This window comes from Squalius cephalus, assembly GCF_949319135.1.
Source record: "Squalius cephalus genome assembly, chromosome: 9".
In the NCBI taxonomy this organism is placed as follows: domain Eukaryota; kingdom Metazoa; phylum Chordata; class Actinopteri; order Cypriniformes; family Leuciscidae; genus Squalius; species Squalius cephalus.
This window is the reverse complement of record NC_137130.1, coordinates 40,608,589-40,625,590: the sequence shown is the minus strand read 5'-3', so window position 1 is coordinate 40,625,590 and position 17,002 is coordinate 40,608,589. Positions and strand designations below refer to the sequence as shown.

Sequence of the window (17,002 nt, the reverse complement as noted above, 5' to 3'; positions counted from 1 at the left end):
GGTCATTGTGGCTCCCTGTGTTTGTGTTTTCTGGTGTTCTATAATAAACGTCTTTATCTTTGTCTGTGACAGATGTCCATCTTGTTAGGCATTTACAATGATTTCATAAAGTCAGCAATAAATAAAGTGTCATTGAAAATGTATTGAAGTGTCAATACTAAAAAAAGGTTTTTCTTTAAAAACAGTAAGTAGAATTACATGATACAAATACATATTTGTTCAAACAAAAGTTTTTTTTTTGCCTTAATAAAGGTTTAATTTCAATTGATACAACTTGTTATTGTATAATAATAAAATGTTAGATTAAGAAACAGTTTATTATACTTTGTTTTGTGGGTTTTTTTTTAATAATGGGTGTTGTCACTTAGAGTTTTTGCTTCAAAATGATCTGAAAATCATCCTGCCTAATCATTCACATGAAACAATACATTGATTTAAACTTTAAAAGACGCATTTTGTTTGGAAAGGCAATATGCGTGGGGGCATGAATGATCATGAATAATGCTGTTATTCACACCTGAGAAGACAATGACCCGCATAATGAGCTGCATAATGAGCCTTTCATTCAGGTGTGTGACTGAGAGTCCCACAAGTAAAGAATGTGAGGACTTATTTTGTATGCAGGCAAATTGCATAATATCCTTGGTAAACATTTCTAGTAACTATGCAGTTAATTCTCATACTGTATTTTCAGAATGTTTTGGAATATATCCTGTTTTTATGTATATATAATAAAAAACTATAATACATAATTTAATGAGAAGGTTTATATTGACCTATTAAGATGTTGTTTACATCTACCTTGTAAATATATGTTTTGCTCTTTTATTAAACAGTTTTCACATATAAATCAACAACAATTACAATTTTAAGCAATATTTCAAAAGTAATCTTTCTTTTTATAAAGTATACATCGATTTTATCATACGTATTTCAAAGTTAAAGATTCATTAGTTTGAATATTGGAACAAACACTATAATGACATCTTAGTTGATAATTCAATATTCCTACTTTATTTTTAGCACAACATCACATATTATATATTTAACATATGAGCAGAAATTGGCAAACAAAAGCTTATTTGATGTGAACAGTGGTCTTTTTACAGTAAAAACTTTATAAACTATCCAAAACTAATCAACAAAATCTTGTCTAAACATTCATATTTCGTCTATGATATATTTGCATATAAATGTTAATTTGCAGTTTAATACGTTGCTTGTTATACAAAGACATTTTATTTCAACATATTTCAGTTGATTTTTACTCATTTCAGAATAGAAATATAGTTTGGTAAAATCTAAACTAGTAGATGTGTTCATGTAAAAATACACATGAAAGTACAAGTGTGAATGAACGGCACAGATGCGCACTGTTGTTTACTACAGCTGTCTACTACATTGTCTACTTACTACAGGTGTAGTAAACATCTTTGCCGTTCATTCATTCACACACAAACACAGACACGCGATTCATATTTAAACAGTCCTTTTGCAGTTTATGACACTATTGCATATTGCGATTAGAACAAAGCACTTAAGTATAAAAAACTTACTAGGCTACAGTCCTCTGAATAGCTGGATCCGTTGTTCCTCGATGTGAAACTAAATTGTTCCTAAGGATTATTCCACACAGCAAAGCAAGACGAGACAAAGTCCATGAGTCTGATTAAACAGATGTGTTTTATCCAGCTGATGTGGGCATTGACACGTTTGCATGGATCGCCCATTTGCGTTTGAATAGCGCGGGGTCACATTAGCACTTAATGAGATGAAATGAGAACGACTGACATCTCTCTCTTTTCATACAGATTACATAAACTGAGAATATTTGTTTTATATATAATATACTTCATTTAAAAGCTGCCTCCGAACACTTCTCTCATTATGATAAAATGTGTGAGAGGTTCTCGAGTTGGTGACTCATGTAATGGCCAGATTACTGCTAGACTGCCCTCCTTGAGGATCTCCATGATGTTAACTCATTCATGGGGAAAACCTTATTCTTCGTGCATCTTTGTGGCCTTGACGTATTAAGACTATCGTGGGTGCAGGGGTGTGTGGTTATACGATGATGGACACTTGATTCTCTTCTTTTTGCTCATCGTCATTTAAGGAGGATTCAAAAGCAAAGTGTAGCGATTTGCGCTCCCCCTCGTAAAAACTGGGGACCTGCTTGTTGCACTCAGCAGCCTCATAATAGACCTAAGACAAAATCTTGAGGGTTGTTTTGTCAAGTCAAGTCATCTTCATTTATATAGCGCCTTTAACAATGTAGATTGTTTCAAAGCAGCTATACAAAGATAAACGTATAATTTAAGGTAACAGAGATTGTTTTGGCTTTATAGCAGTTCTTTAATAAAGTTATTTTCCAGCTAAGGTTAGTTATGATTGATTTGCTTCTGTCGCAACAATCATTTGTTATTAAATTAGGGGCCGCTAAGACGACACCATTCTCTCGACACAAACTTTAAACGTGAACCTGTGAGAAACGCTGATGGCGTTCACATGCGCATTAAGAATTGGTTCTATAGTTATGTGCGTTTGAATATATGTGCACAGGTTTGTAATTCCCTACAAACCAAGCCTAAACAAAGTACTGGTGTTTCCTTATAGTTTTGATACAGAATTTTATTTTATTTTATCAATTCGGGGTAGGTACGCAAATTGAGTTTCCCCGACGACGCTTTATCTGTAGAGTGGTAAAGGGATCCTCCATAGGGAGAGACTAGTTGGCACTTCAGCACTGCCTTGTCATCGGGTCCAGGCGAAGGTCCTTCGTCAGATCTGGATACGGCCTGGATCCGGCAGGCTGCGGGAAAACCTCGGGATAAACAAAGACACTAAAATTAGCGTAGATGCCATTCTTCTCATGATGTAACGAGTACATCAGGATTTATGGGAAGTGTTCCCGGTTCCAGCTGACCTAATCTATGCAGCCTAGCATTGAATTATAGAAGTCTATAATGTATTATGTGAATGCTAGGTCAAAGAGATGTGTCTTTAATCTAGCTTTGAACTGACAGAGTGTGTCTGCTTCCCGGACAATGTTAGGAAGATTGTTCCAAAGTTTTGGTGCTAAATAGGAGAAGGATCTACCGCCAGCAGTCGATTTTGATATTCTAGGTATTATCAGCTGGCCGGAATTTTGATATCGCAATAGACGTGTAGGACTATAATGCGTTAAGAGCTTGCTCAAGTACTGCGGAGCTAAACCATTTAGTGCTTTGTAAGTAATCAGCAATATTTTAAAATTGATACGATGTTTAATAGGGAGCCAGTGCAGTGTTGACAGAACCGGGCTAATATGGTCATACTTCCTGGTTCTGGTAAGAACTCGAGTTGCAGCGTTTTGGACAAGCTGTAGTTTGTTTATTAAGCGTGCAGGGCAACCACACAGTAGAGCATTACAGTAATCTAGCCTTGAGGTCATGAACGCATGGACTAATTGTTCCGCATTTGTCAATGAGAGCATATGGCGTAAAATGTAGATATATTTTTAAGATGGAAAAATGCGGTTTTACAGATACTAGACACATGACTTTCAAATTAAAGATTGGTATCAAAGAGCACAACCAGGTTCCTGACCGACGACGAAGACTTGACAGAGCAGCCATCAAGTGTTAGACAGTATTCTAGGTTATTACGTGAGGAAGTTTTTTGTCCAATAATTAGAATCTCTGTTTTTTCAGAATTTAGGAGTAGGAAATTACGAGTCATCCAATTTTTTATATCAGCTATGCATTCTGTTAATTTAGTGAATTGGTAAGTTTCGTTAGGTTTTGAAGAAATATAGAGCTGAGTATCGTCGGCATAACAGTGGAAGCTAATTCCATGTTTCCTAATGATATCTCCTAATGGTAGTATGTACAGAGAGTGTGTGTGTGTGTGTGTGTGTGAGTGTGTGTGAGGGTAGCATGTACAGAGTGAACAGCAGCGGTCCTAGTACTGAGCCTTGTGGTACGCCATACTGAACTTGTGATCGATAAGACATCTCTTCATTTACTGCTACAAACTGATAACAGTCAGATAAGTATGATTTAAACCATGCTAGTGCAATTCCACTAATGCCAACATAGTTTTCTAGTCTATTTAAAAGAATGTTGTGGTCAATAGTATCAAATGCAGCACTAAGATCGAGTAACACTAATAGAGAGATACAACCACGATCGGATGATAAGAGCAAATCATTTGTGACTCTAACGAGAGAAGTCTCGGTACTATGGTATGGTCTAAATCCTGACTGAAAATCCTCGCAGATATCACTTCTTTCAAGAAAGGAACACAGTTGTGAAGATACTGCTTTTTCTAATATCTTTGACAGAAAAGGTAGATTCGAGATCGGCCTGTAATTGACTAATTCTGTAGGATCAAGTTGTGTTTTTTTAACAAGCGGTTTAATCATAGCCAGCTTAAAGTTTTTTGGTACATATCCTAGTGACAAAGTTGAATTAATGATATTAAGAAGAGGATCTATGACCTCTGGAAGCATCTCTTTCAGTAGCTTAGTTGGTATAGGGTCTTACATACATGTTGTAGATTGAGATGATTTAACGAGTTTAGTAAATTCTTCCTCTTCTATAGCAACGAATGAATCAATTTTTTCCTCAGGGAGACATGTAGTAGGCGATACTGTAGTAGACGGTTGCATAGTTATAATTTTGTCCCTGATATTATCAATCTTATAAGTGAAGAAGTTCATAAAGTCATTACTGCTGTGCTGCTTGGAAACTTCTGGGTTTGAAGCTTTCTTTTTCGTTAGTTTAGCCACTGTTTCAAATAAATACCTAGGATTATGTTTATTTTCTTCTAATAGGGTTGAAAAATAAGCAGATCTAGCAGCTTTTAAAGCCTCTCTGTATGCAATCGAGCTCTCCTTCCATGAAATCCGAAATACCTCTAGTTTTGTTTTCTTCCAGTTGCGTTCCATTTTTCTGGCTGCTCTCTTAAGGGCCAGAGTGTGCTCGTTGTACCACAGCATTGGATTATTTTCTTTAATCTTCTTTAAGCGCAACAGAGCAGCTGTTTCTAAAGTGCTGGAAAAGAGAGAGTTAAAAGTTTCTGTTGCAATATCAAGTTCTTCTAAGCTATCTGGGATGCTGAGATGATGAAACTGATCAGGAAGATTATTAATAAAGCAATCTTTAGTGGCAGAAGTGATTGGTCTAACATATTTGTAACACGGAGTCGACTTTGCAGCCTTGGCTAAATGAAGTTTACACAAGACTAGATAATGATCTGAGATGTCATCGCTCTGCTGCAGAATTTCAACGGCATCAACATCTATTCCATGTGATAATATTAGATCTAGAGTATGATTACGACAATGAGTAGGTCCTGACACGTGTTGTCTAACTCCAATTGAGTTTACAATGTCTTTAAATGCCAAACCCAATGCATCTTTTTCATTATCGATGTGTATATTAAAATCACCAACAATTAGTACTTTATCTGCAGTCAATATTAATTCTGATAGAAAGTCCGCAAATTCTTTGATAAAGTTTGTATGGTGCCCTGGTGGCCTGTATACAGTAGCCAGCACAAATCTCAAACGTGATTTATCATTTATACTATATATTTTTACATTAAGCACTAACACTTCAAAAGAATTATATTTAAAACTTGATTTCTTAGTGGTTTTGAAAATATTACTATACATTACAGCAACACCACCCCCTTTGCGTTTCAGACGAGGTTCATGTTTATAACAGTAATCTTGCGGGGTGGACTCATTTAAAGTAATGTAATCGTTTGGTTTTAGCCAGGTTTCTGTCAAACACAGCACATCTAGGTTATTATCTGAAATCATATCATTAACAATGAGTGCTTTTGAAGTAAGCGATCGAATATTCAGCAACCCGAGCTTTAGCATTTGCTCATCTGTATTATAGCTGTTTTTTGTTTGTTGAACATCAATTAAATTTTTAACCTTAGATGGGTTTAGAAGTTTTTTGGATTTCCAAATTATAAATAGGATACAGAATCCAATTTATTAATCGTCCTCCACGTTTCAACGGCGTGGTATCCACTTCCGTGAGACTGGAACTGGCGCATGTACTGTCACAAGAGCTACAATCTCTGCTGAGCAAAGAGGCCATAGAACATGTTCCTCTTCCAGAGAGAGAGTCAGGCTATTACAGCAGATACTTCCTGGTTCCCAAGAAGGATGGAGGGTTGCGTCCAATCTTCGATCTTCGAGGCTTAAACCGTATAGTCAAAGCGTTCAAGTTCAAGATGTTAACTGTAAAGACGATCGTGTCGCAAATTCAACATCACGTTTGGTTCGTCATGATCAATCTGAAGGACGTATACTTTCATACAGAAATATTGCCAGAACACAGGAGGTTCCCAAGGTTTGCTTTTGGGGGCGAAGCTTACCAATATTGGGTCCCTCCAATCGACCTAGCCATGTTACATAGACGATTGGCCGATACTGGCCCAGTCTTAAGAGCTTGCACTTCGACATTGAGATCAGTCTACGCTCATCTTCTCTCTATGGGGCTGAGATGCAACGCCAAGAAGAGCGTACTCTCTCCCGCCCTAAGTGTAACATGCTTGGGGTTAAATGGGACTCTGTCACCATTGTGGACACAACTGTCTCCCGCTCATGTCAAGACCAATTTTAAATACCCTAAGCAACATCTGGCTAGGTCAGGATATTACATAGGTCTCATGGCAGCTGCGTCCACAGTGATTCCTCTAGGCCTTTTGCACATGAGACCACTTCAGTTGGGGCTCAAAACGGGGGATTTCATCTATACAATCCCCAAGGGCAAATAAAGGCAAGAGCACTCGCTGAGTGCTTCGTGTCCTTTCTAAAAATCCATGTTTATGGTAAGTCACGTGCTGAACGCTTTGTGCACTTTCTAAAATTCATGTTTATGGTCAGGGTTACGTGCTGCGGCTTCGTTCCCTTTCTACGTGGTTCAGACCCCGGTTCCTTGCCTTGGGTCCCACTTTATGTGCGTCTTGCCGTCGCAGAATGCTAACGGCAGACACCTCCCTGATGGGCTGGGGAGCGGTCTTAAGTGGTCGTCCAGCTCAAGGGGAATGGGAGGGTCATCAGCTCAATTGGTACATCAACTGCCTCGAGCTGATGGCCGTATTTCTGGCCCTGAAATACTTTCTCCCTCAGTTGAGAGACTGTCATGTCCCAGAATGTGCCTGTATGCGTTTCCTCCAGTTTCTCTGCTCCCAGGAGTTCTAGCCAGAGTTCGACAACAAGGGTCTTGCATCTTACTGATAGCGCCGCATTGGACAAACAGAGTTTGGTTCTCCGAGATAATATCTCTCCTTAACGGCTCGCCAAGGACGATTCCAGAGAGGAGGGACCTTCTGTCTCAGACGGAGGGCACGATATTCCATCCCAGGCCCAACCTCTGGAACCTTCATGTTTGGCCCCTGATGCGTACCAACTGAGGGACACTGGGCTTTCGCCTGCCGTTATTGCCTCTGCTACCGCTTTGGCAAGGGGTGCCCCTTACAACATGTTTGTGATGCGGCAGGTTGGTCCTCTCCGCACACATTCATAGGATTTTATAGTTTGGATGCTCATGCCACTCCGGGCTCTCACGTCCTTGAGTCGACATCACAAGCTAATGTCTAGGGCTTTCTTGCGTCCTTCTTGCGTGAGCACACCTTCACAACTGTAAGAAGTCCAGACACCTTCAAGCACGGCGGCGTGGGCATTCTCGTTCCTAATGCGCTAATCAAGCACAGCATCGATTGTAGCTTTTGAAAGGGAACGTTCCGGGTTACTTGACTGTACTCTTTGTTCCCTGAATAAGCGGAACGAGATGCTGCACTGCATTGCCGTGCTGATGATGTCCCAGGACTGCTCTTCAAATAAAATATCTGACAATGCACCTGTGGCTTATCTATTTATAGCCTCGCCTCGCGGGTGTGCGCTGATGACGTCACCGACCGAGGCTATATTACCTCCGGGTCAATTCTATTGACGCGTTTACACACTATATTCACAGCTAGTCACGTTTAAAGACGTTCCCAATGCGCTAAGCAGCGCAGCATCTCGTTCCGCTTTTTACCGGGAAAAGGGTTACAGTCAAGTAACCCGGAACGATCTCCACAGATCTGTTAATGTTAATTTCCCCATCACCCCATGGTCACCCCATGCTCCCATCACCTTTGTTTCCCCGCTGTATGCAGGCTCAATGAGTGACAGGGACATTTTTAAATTGTCTGGTATAACCAAATGCCTCACACCAGAAATTGCCATTATGGTGGACGAAGGCTTTCTAGTGGACAACCTTGTCGCTGGAAAGGTTTACCGACCTGCCTTTCTCGTAAAGAACACCCAGATGGCCAAAGAGGATGTCCAGCACACTCAGTCCATTGCCCGCCTCAGAGTCCACGTTGAGAGGTGCATCAGGAGGGTCAAGGAGAACAAACTGTTTGAAAAGGTCATACCTCTGTCTATGTCTGGGTCTCTTGACCAGCTGTTTTCAGTTGCTTGCCTCTTTTACTTGAATCCAGTAAGGATGAAGGAGACCGGCCAGACTGGGATTCAGAGGAGTCCTTCGATCAAGTCTTTCAAACTCTGCATTATCCTCTGAGGAAGAGGATCCTGCTGAAGTCACTTACTAATAAAACAAATAATTATTATGGGGACTGGAGCTACACCTCCTCGGTCACAAGGGGAGCACCTGCCGAACGTATGATCAAAACCCCTGGACCAACGAGATTCATTTGTCTGCTCCTGCCACCAAGAGTGAATCCCCACGACAAGACAACAACCAGCTTGTGGAATGCGGACACAGGGAGGGCAGGTTTTTTGTGCTAGATCTTCTCAAGTGATAACGGACCATGTTTGGAACGGTGAGAAAAAACAAGCCAGAGCTCCCATCTGCATTGGTGACAACAAGGGGCAGAGAGAAATTTTCATCAATGTTTGCTTTTACAAGCACACATACTCTTAGGTCTTACTGCCCACCAGGATTCACCAGGATGCTGCAGCAAGCACAGGAGAAGACAAGAAGCCAAAAATAATCTTGTATTACAACAAGACCAAAGGTGGAGTTGACCGCCTTGACCAGGTATTTTGTTACTTTGTATTTTTTTTTTGCATTATTTATAAATTTTCCTATGACAAATTGCTTGTTTTTTTAAAACAAGTAAAATTACTCGCAAAAGTAATTTTGTTCATTTTTTTCATTTAGCATTTTTATCTAAAGTGACTTCACTTTAGATAAAAATGCTAAATGAAAAAAATGAGCAAAATTACTTTTGCCAGTTCAGACAGTTTAAATATTGTCTTTTTCTGAGAGTCTTATTCAAGATGGTTACTGCTTACACCTGTAAACGGAAATCCAACCGTTGGCCCATGGTTTTCTTCTCAAATATGCTGGGTGTGTGTGCCCTAAATGTTTTTGTCCAGTGGATGTAAATGAATCCTGCCTGGAATGCAGGAAAGAGTTTCATAAGGTGGCTCTTTTTGGAAGAGCTAGGGAGCACTCTGGTATCTACACAAATTCAAATGTGGAATGACATTCTACATGCACCAGCCTCTCTAAGAATGATGAGTCAGACCAGACAACCTTTTTAGAAGACATGCCTGTTATCTTCTAAACAGAAAAAGGAAACAAACAGAACACAGAGTGATACAGAACCAAAACTTGTTTACGATCTGCACTGCTGTACTCTAATTTTCTTTAAGTTAGTACTGAGGTAGTTATGACACTGTGGAATGTTTTATCAGTGCTTCCCCTACCATTGTTTTAGTGGGGCGGCCCAGACTCTAGACCCGCTGTGAAAGTCACTTGAGCAACCGCTTCATTTGAGAAAAACTATCGTCATGTCATAAACACAAAGGTCTTTACGGCAACCCGTCAAAATAAAGGTTCGGTTTAACTTGAAGAAAAATACATTACTGTTGTAAAGTAGAATTTAGGTACATTCCAATGTAATATTAATACTAACACTAATACAAATAAATTATCATCAAAACATTATTTTTTGAGGAATAATCACAATTTTTCTTCCATGTTTTAATTTTAACAGTAAAGCTCATTTGTTTGACAAAAAGTTTGTTTAATTCCATGATTAAAATAAATTAAATTAATGTTTTATGTCTTCAAAAAACACAACACCGAATTTGTGCCATTGCAGAGGTTTATTTCTCATATTATATCAAGTGTACTGTCAAGGTTTGTTCAGATGAAGATGATGAAAAGGGGTCAAACAATTTTCTACAAACGAGTTCTTCAATAAATGATTATTTTCTCGTCCTGGAGACAAGATGGCCAGGATGTTTGCCGGCTTGCCACAGTCTGACTATGTCTGTTTTATTTGTCCTGTTTCTTGTTTGTTTTATCACACGCTCTGTTTGCTCCCCTCTGGTATATGATTGTATGACGTTATTGAATATTCGATCGGCGGTGTCCGATTGTTTATTTTGCGACCCCAGAGAGGATTGGCATCTGCACTCACATTAAGTGCCAGTTGCATTGAGGAAAATGTGTTACCTGCCGGGATGTCTGTGCATGTGGAGGAAATGGCGAAGGAAGCGTGCAAAGCATGCTGGGGTCCTTGTGAGATCAAAGAAGATCGGGAAGTTCCCAGTCATCAGACCAGCATCTTCGATGGCGGAGGCCGTGGAGGTGAGCCTGAGATGTTCATACCTTGTGTCTGTCTTTCCGTCTTCGGCGTTGATGCCTCAGTCCTCGCAGATGGTTCACGTAAGGTGACGGTCTGCAGATCGAGGAGTTAATCTTCTGAATCTTCACTCTTTACATGATGGGAGTCCGGTAACATTCTATGATTCCTCTCTGCAATCCTCTTCCGATACCACTCCAGTGACAATGACGTTGATTAACGCGAGATCTCTGGCTCTTTCTTTCTCATGAAATTGATTTTTTATTTGTTATTGAGACATGGCTTAATGCTGGTGAAATGACTTCTCTCTCTGAACTTTCTCCTCCTGGTTGGAGTTTTTTTAGTACCCCTAGGTCTGTTGGCCGTGGTTGGCCTTGCAGTTGTATTTAAAGACAAGTTTAAGTGTAGACTTTTACCTTCTGTGTCCTATTGCACTTTTGAATCTCAGTCAATTACGCTGAATTATTTTTAATCTGTGTTATGTGTTTTGATTTACAGACCCCCAAACTCTCATAGGGATTTTATACAGGAATTTTTTCTGGAATGGTCCCCCTTTTTGACAATATTTTCATTTTGAGGGATTTCAATATACATGTGTGCTGCCCTTCAAAGCCCCTGGTCAAAGAATTTTTAAATTTATTAGAGTCATTTGATTTTCTACAATGTGTTTCTGGTCCAACTCATGAACGTGGTCATACACTTGACCTTGTGTTATCTCTGGGATTCTCGGTTGATAGTGTGAAGATTGCTTATACAGTTTTTTCTGATCATAAGACTGTTATTTTTAGTTCTAACTTTCCTTGTGGTGCGCTAGGTAATATTAGCCGCTTTCCGACCAAGTAGTTACAGGAACTTAGTTCTAGGAACTGTCCACTTCTAAACAGTTCTAAGAACTACTCTCCCCCAAACTCGGTTTCGCTGTTTGCGTTCGCACTGGCCAAGTGACCATAGAAACTGGTAGGAGGGGTAAGGGAGTGACGCAAGCACGGTGACTTTTATTTTGACGGCGCAACAGACCTTTATTTTGGCGGCGCTGAGAACGCCAGAGCAAACAATGCTCGCTATTCTCGGTGTTTATTAGTTAGCGATCTGTCTAACTGTACTGTTTAATATGTTATTAGATAGAACTGTTATAGAAAGTAGACAGTATATGAAAAAAGGTTATTAGCCTATGGCGTGTGGTTGATGTCCAGTGTTGCTAGCTGGGCAGAAATACATAATCATGTTTGGCTTGGTCCCTTCAAAGTTGCGTTGGATTTTCTCTTCAGCATAAAGGTTTAGAGACCCATCTATCACTGTTTTCCATGTTTGTATAGTTAGTTTCTGGAGTAAATATATAGGCTATAATCTGTGTGTTTACATTCTAGCCGTTTTAAAAATGACGGGTGCTGGTGTTCCGCGTGTGTTCGGTCAATCAGCGTACACTAACGTCACGGGTAGTTCCTATAGTGCTGGTTTAGACCCTACTCTGAAGTAGGAGCTAAATTAGTTCCTCCAAATGGAGTTCCTAGAACTAAAATCATTCCTAGTTCCTGCGGTGCGAACACGCCGACATCCGGGTACTTTAGCCAATAGTTCTAGGAACTGTGAAAAGGTTCCTCTGGTCGGAAAACGGCTATTGTTTCTGCCTCTGTTTCATCTTGCATACTCAATCCATGCACAGCTAGTAGATTTTCAGCTGATTTTCAGCTGTTTTTGAGGTCTCTCCCTTATTTTCATTGATCGAGTCCCCCCCTCCCTGTATGGGTTTAGAAGAGTTAGTCGACCAGTTTAACTCTTCTTGTTTAGATATTTTAGATGTTGTGGCTCCTGTCAAAGTCAGGGAAAAAAGGTCAAATCACAGCCCTGGTTGAACAGTACAACCCGTGCTCTTAGGCAGGAGTGTAGGAGGGCTGAACGCAAATGGGTTAAAGATTTAAACTACAGGTCTCTTATGAGATTTTGAAGAACCGTTTGAACGAGTATCAAAGAGCTATTAAATTGGCTAGATCAAATAATTTTTCTGTCATCATCTCCAAAAACTGTCATAATTCTAGAGTACTTTTCTCTATTGTAAATGCTGTTCTTCATCCTACTGCTACTCCATCACTCACTCCTTCTGCTGACATGTGTGAAGAGTTCTTAAACTTTTTCATTGGTAAGATTGATGGAATTAGATCTCAGATTTTATCTGTTAGCAATGACTTTAGGGATCAGGTTGGTATTCAGGCCGTAGCCCTGAAATGCTTCTCTTCCTATTTGAAGGATAGGACTTTTTCAGTCAGTTTAGGGGATTATTCTTCTACTGGTGCCCCTCTTGTGTGTGGTATAGGGCTCTATACTGGGACCAATTTTATTTTCCCTTTATATGCTCCCTCTAGGTTCTATTTTTGAGAAATTTGGGATTTAGTATCATCTGTATGCGGATGATTCTCAAATTTATTTACCACTGAAACATGGGCATAAATGTGCCATTCAGTCTCTCCATGCATGTTTGACCAAGGTTAAGTGCTGGCTGGCGAATAACTTTCTCCAATTAAATGAGGATAAGACCGAGCTGATTTTATTTGGAAATAAGGGGTGTGTGGAGGATGACTGCCTGGGGTTGTTTCCTGGTAAATAACCTTGGTGTCATTTTTGACTCTGAGCTTAAACTTGACCGGCAAATCAATGCTGTTGTTAAGATTAGTTTTTTCCATCTTGGATCGATATCTAAATTGAAATCTATCCTCTCTTTTGAAGATATGGAGAAGGTTGTTCATGCCTTTGTGTCATCCCGTTTGGATTATTGTAATGTGTTGTATCTGGGTGTGAGTCAGGCTTCTCTCTCCCATTTGCAGCTTGTTCAGAACTCAGCTGCCAGACTTTTAACAGGTACTAAGAAGAGAGAGCATATTACTCCTGTGTTAATTAAACTACATTGGTTACCCATACGATACAGAATTAATTACAAAGCGTTGTTGTATGTTTTTAAGTGTCTGCATAGCCTAGCACCTGAGTATATTACTGATTTAATCAGTCCCTGGCAATCCAGTAGATCTCTGCGATCAAATGATCAATTGCTCCTCATGGTTCCGCAATCCCGTTTAAAATGTAAAGGTGATTGGGCATTCTCTGTTGCAGCTCCTAGGCTCTGGAATGACCTTCCTCTGTCTGTAAAATCTTATCCTTCTTTGGGCATTTTTCAGAGTGTGCTTGAAACGTATTTGTTTTCTTTAGCATTTGAATATGCTTTGTAAGCTGTGTATGTCATATGTTTGCATTGTTATGTTTTTGTTTTTATTTTTCTCTTTTATATTTTCTGTACATCACTTTGGTTCTACTTGTGGTGTTGAAAGTGCTCTAGAAATAAAGTTGAGTTGAGTAAAACAAAACAAACTCAGGTAATCCAAAGGCAAGCATGTGACATAACACAGTGTCTACACAAACAATTGCAGACCACAACTGAATGAAAAGGAGGAATTTAAATACACAGGGTGATTGAACTCAAATGATGAACAGGTGGTGACTTGTTAATTAGAAACCATAGTTACAAATGAAGAGCGGGAAACTGATTATTTTCTCTGATGAAGCCCCCTTCCAACTATATGGGACATTTGGAAAATCAATTGTCAGGAGAAGAAAAGGTGAACGCTACCATGAGTCCTGTGTCGTGCCAACAGTGAAGCATCTTGAGACCATCTATGTGTAGGGTTGTTTTTCATTCAAGGGTTTTTTCACAATTGACTGTTCGCAAAGACCCGCCCCCTCTAGTTACTGTTGTTATGTCCGACAAGCCATGCCACTTTCACACTACATCATGTTATCACGCAGTAAAAAATACATAGCGGAGCAGAGAGGACACTGACAACGCGCTGACAGACCAGGTTACTTGAAACATACTATATGAAACAAAGTTTAATGTAAAGTTTAATGTGTCTGACAGATCACTGTACTCAGTTGAAGCTGCTAGTGAACCGATCATCTCTTCCTTCTAGTTCATTTATAGCATCAAATAAACATGAATGAACATCAGAAGAAATGGCGGATTCGGCAGATTATGATTGGTCAGATCTCTTTTAATCAAACTCCCTGTGAAGAGTCAATTCTGCCCAGGAGCAATTTGTTGATGATCCTTACATTTTCCAGCATGATGGACCACCATGTCACAAGGCAAGAGTGATAACTGGGGCAATCGTGGACAGCAAATGGCTGAGTGCTCCGGGTGTGTGTTTTCACTACTTATTACTCCTAATGTGTGTGGACTAACTTGAATGGTTTAAAGGCAGAGAACAAATTCCAAGTATGGGCTACCATACTTGGCCTTCATGTCAAGTCACATCACATCATTATGAAGTGGCTTGGTGTTCATTACACTGACATTTTGGATCTGTGGTCAGGCAACTCCCCGGATCTTAATGAACATGAACATGTAGATAAATACACTGGAAGCTTCAAATTGGTCATGAAGAGTCTTTATTTATTTTATTTATAGTTCGATTACGGATATTTCATGTCATGTTCGAATGCATATTCGAATATCGAATAAACGGTGACAGCCCTACAGCTGTAGTGCACACAACTCATCAGGTCCTGGTGGAATACAACAGAAACTGAAGAGGATATTTAAATGGATGTAACAGAGTTGTAATCTTGCAGAGAGTAAGAGCAAAGACGAGGAAACGAAGGACATGAACATCCAGATAAACAATACACTGAAAGTCTTAAATTGGTCATGAAGAGTCTTTCTTTTGTCTTACTCAAACAGTTTTACAGGGTAATCCAATTGGGAAACCAGATGCTGACTGTGTGTCTGTGCTGGGGTGATATACTGTCCGAGATGTAGGGATAAAGGGGAATAGGTGAGCTTGAGAACTCTGCTAAGTGTGAGTGACGTATAGCTGGGAGTGTCAGGAGAGTGTAATCTTGACAATAGTGTTCTTTGACGCACAGTGGGATACGGTGAAGCTAAATCACACGAAGAACAATCTTCCGCATCCCTTTCACAAGATTTGAGCAAACATAGCGTTTATCTCATCTCTTTGCTCTCTGGACGCATTTTGCAATGGATAAATACTAGGGCTGAACGATTAATCGCAATTTACATGTAATCGCACTTAAACCAAGATGGCTTATCGCGATTTTGAAAACCTAAGATTTACAACGGTTGTAAAGCTTTTCTCCAGTGTGAATTTTCAAGTGGGAAATAAGGTTTTTTTTTTGAGTGAAACCTTTTCCACACTGTTGGCAGGGGAAAGGCTTCTCTCCAGTGTGAATTATCATGTGGGAATTAAGGTTTTTTTTTTGAGTGAAACGGCGTTCACAATGAGAGCAAGTATAAGGCTTTTCTCCAGTGTGAATTCTAATGTGGGCTTTAAGGTTTTTTTTCCGATTGAAACTCTTTCCACACTGTTGGCAGGTGAAAGGCTTCTCTCCAGTGTGAATTCTCATGTGTGCTTTAAGGCTTTGTTTTTGAGTGAAACTCTTTCCACACTGTTGGCAGGTGAAAGGAATCTCTCCAGTGTGAACTCTAATGTGGGCTTTAAGGCTTTGTTTTTGATTGAAACCCTTTCCACACTGTTGACAGGTGAAAGGAATATCTCCAGTGTGAATTCTCATGTGGACATTAAGGTTTTGTCTTTGATTGAAACTCTTTCCACACTGTTGGCAGGTGAAAGGACTCTCTCCGGTGTGAATTCTCATGTGGACATTAAGGTTTTGTTTTCGATTGAAACTCTTTCCACACTGTTGGCAGGTGAAAGGCTTCTCTCCAGTGTGAATTCTCACATGGGAAATAAGGATGTGTTTATGAGCAAAACTCTGTTCACAATGAGAGCAAGTATGAGGCTTTTCTCCAGTGTGAATTCTTATATGGACTTCAAGGCTTTTCATTTGAGTGAAACTCTTTTCACACTGTTGGCATGTGAAAGGCTTTTCTCCAGTGTGAACTACCATGTGGGATTTAAGGCTTCGTTTTTGACTGAAAGTTTTCCCACACTCAAGACAAGTGAAATAACTGTTAGGTTTGGTCTTCTGAGCTCTTTTTCGTGAGCGAGTCTTTTCCATCATTGTTAATTTCTCTCCAGTCTTGAAATGTTGATGTTCATCTTCCATATTATTCAGTTCTTGACTCTCCTCTTTCAGTGGCATCAGGTCTAAAGCGAAAAAAGACAAATACAAGTTAACAAGTTTAATGGCAACACACAGCTGACAACCTCACAGCTTAACTAATTGATGACTAACTGGGAAAGTGTCTGCATGTGTTTATGATAATTCACAAACATTGTGGCAGCAAACTCTCCTGGATGGGTGAAATGGGACTCAGTAGCCTGATTTGCACATACACTGCAGCTGGTGGTTAATGACAGTTTTAATGTGTTTGTGCATCGGGTTATCATTACAGCTGGGCAGCTTGTCAGGCACTTCAACCACA

The 17,002-nt window shown here is 39.8% G+C and overlaps 1 protein-coding gene across 5 annotated transcripts in view; it reads right to left on the bottom strand.

Moving 5' to 3' along the window:
* The window catches only part of LOC307164966 (uncharacterized protein), a 215,302-nt gene that overhangs the window by 45,281 nt on the left and 153,019 nt on the right, over positions 1–17,002 (bottom strand). For 4 of the 5 annotated variants that reach the window (XM_079882213.1, XM_079882216.1, XM_079882214.1 and 1 more), the window contains exon 3: positions 13,576–16,724. The exons of the other annotated variant lie outside the window; for it this stretch is intronic. In XM_079882213.1, the coding sequence (XP_079738339.1) occupies positions 15,721–16,724 (1,004 nt within the window). In that variant the 3' untranslated portion in view covers positions 13,576–15,720. Of the gene's footprint in view, positions 1–13,575; positions 16,725–17,002 lie in introns of those variants that run through there. 5 annotated transcript variants of the gene reach the window in all.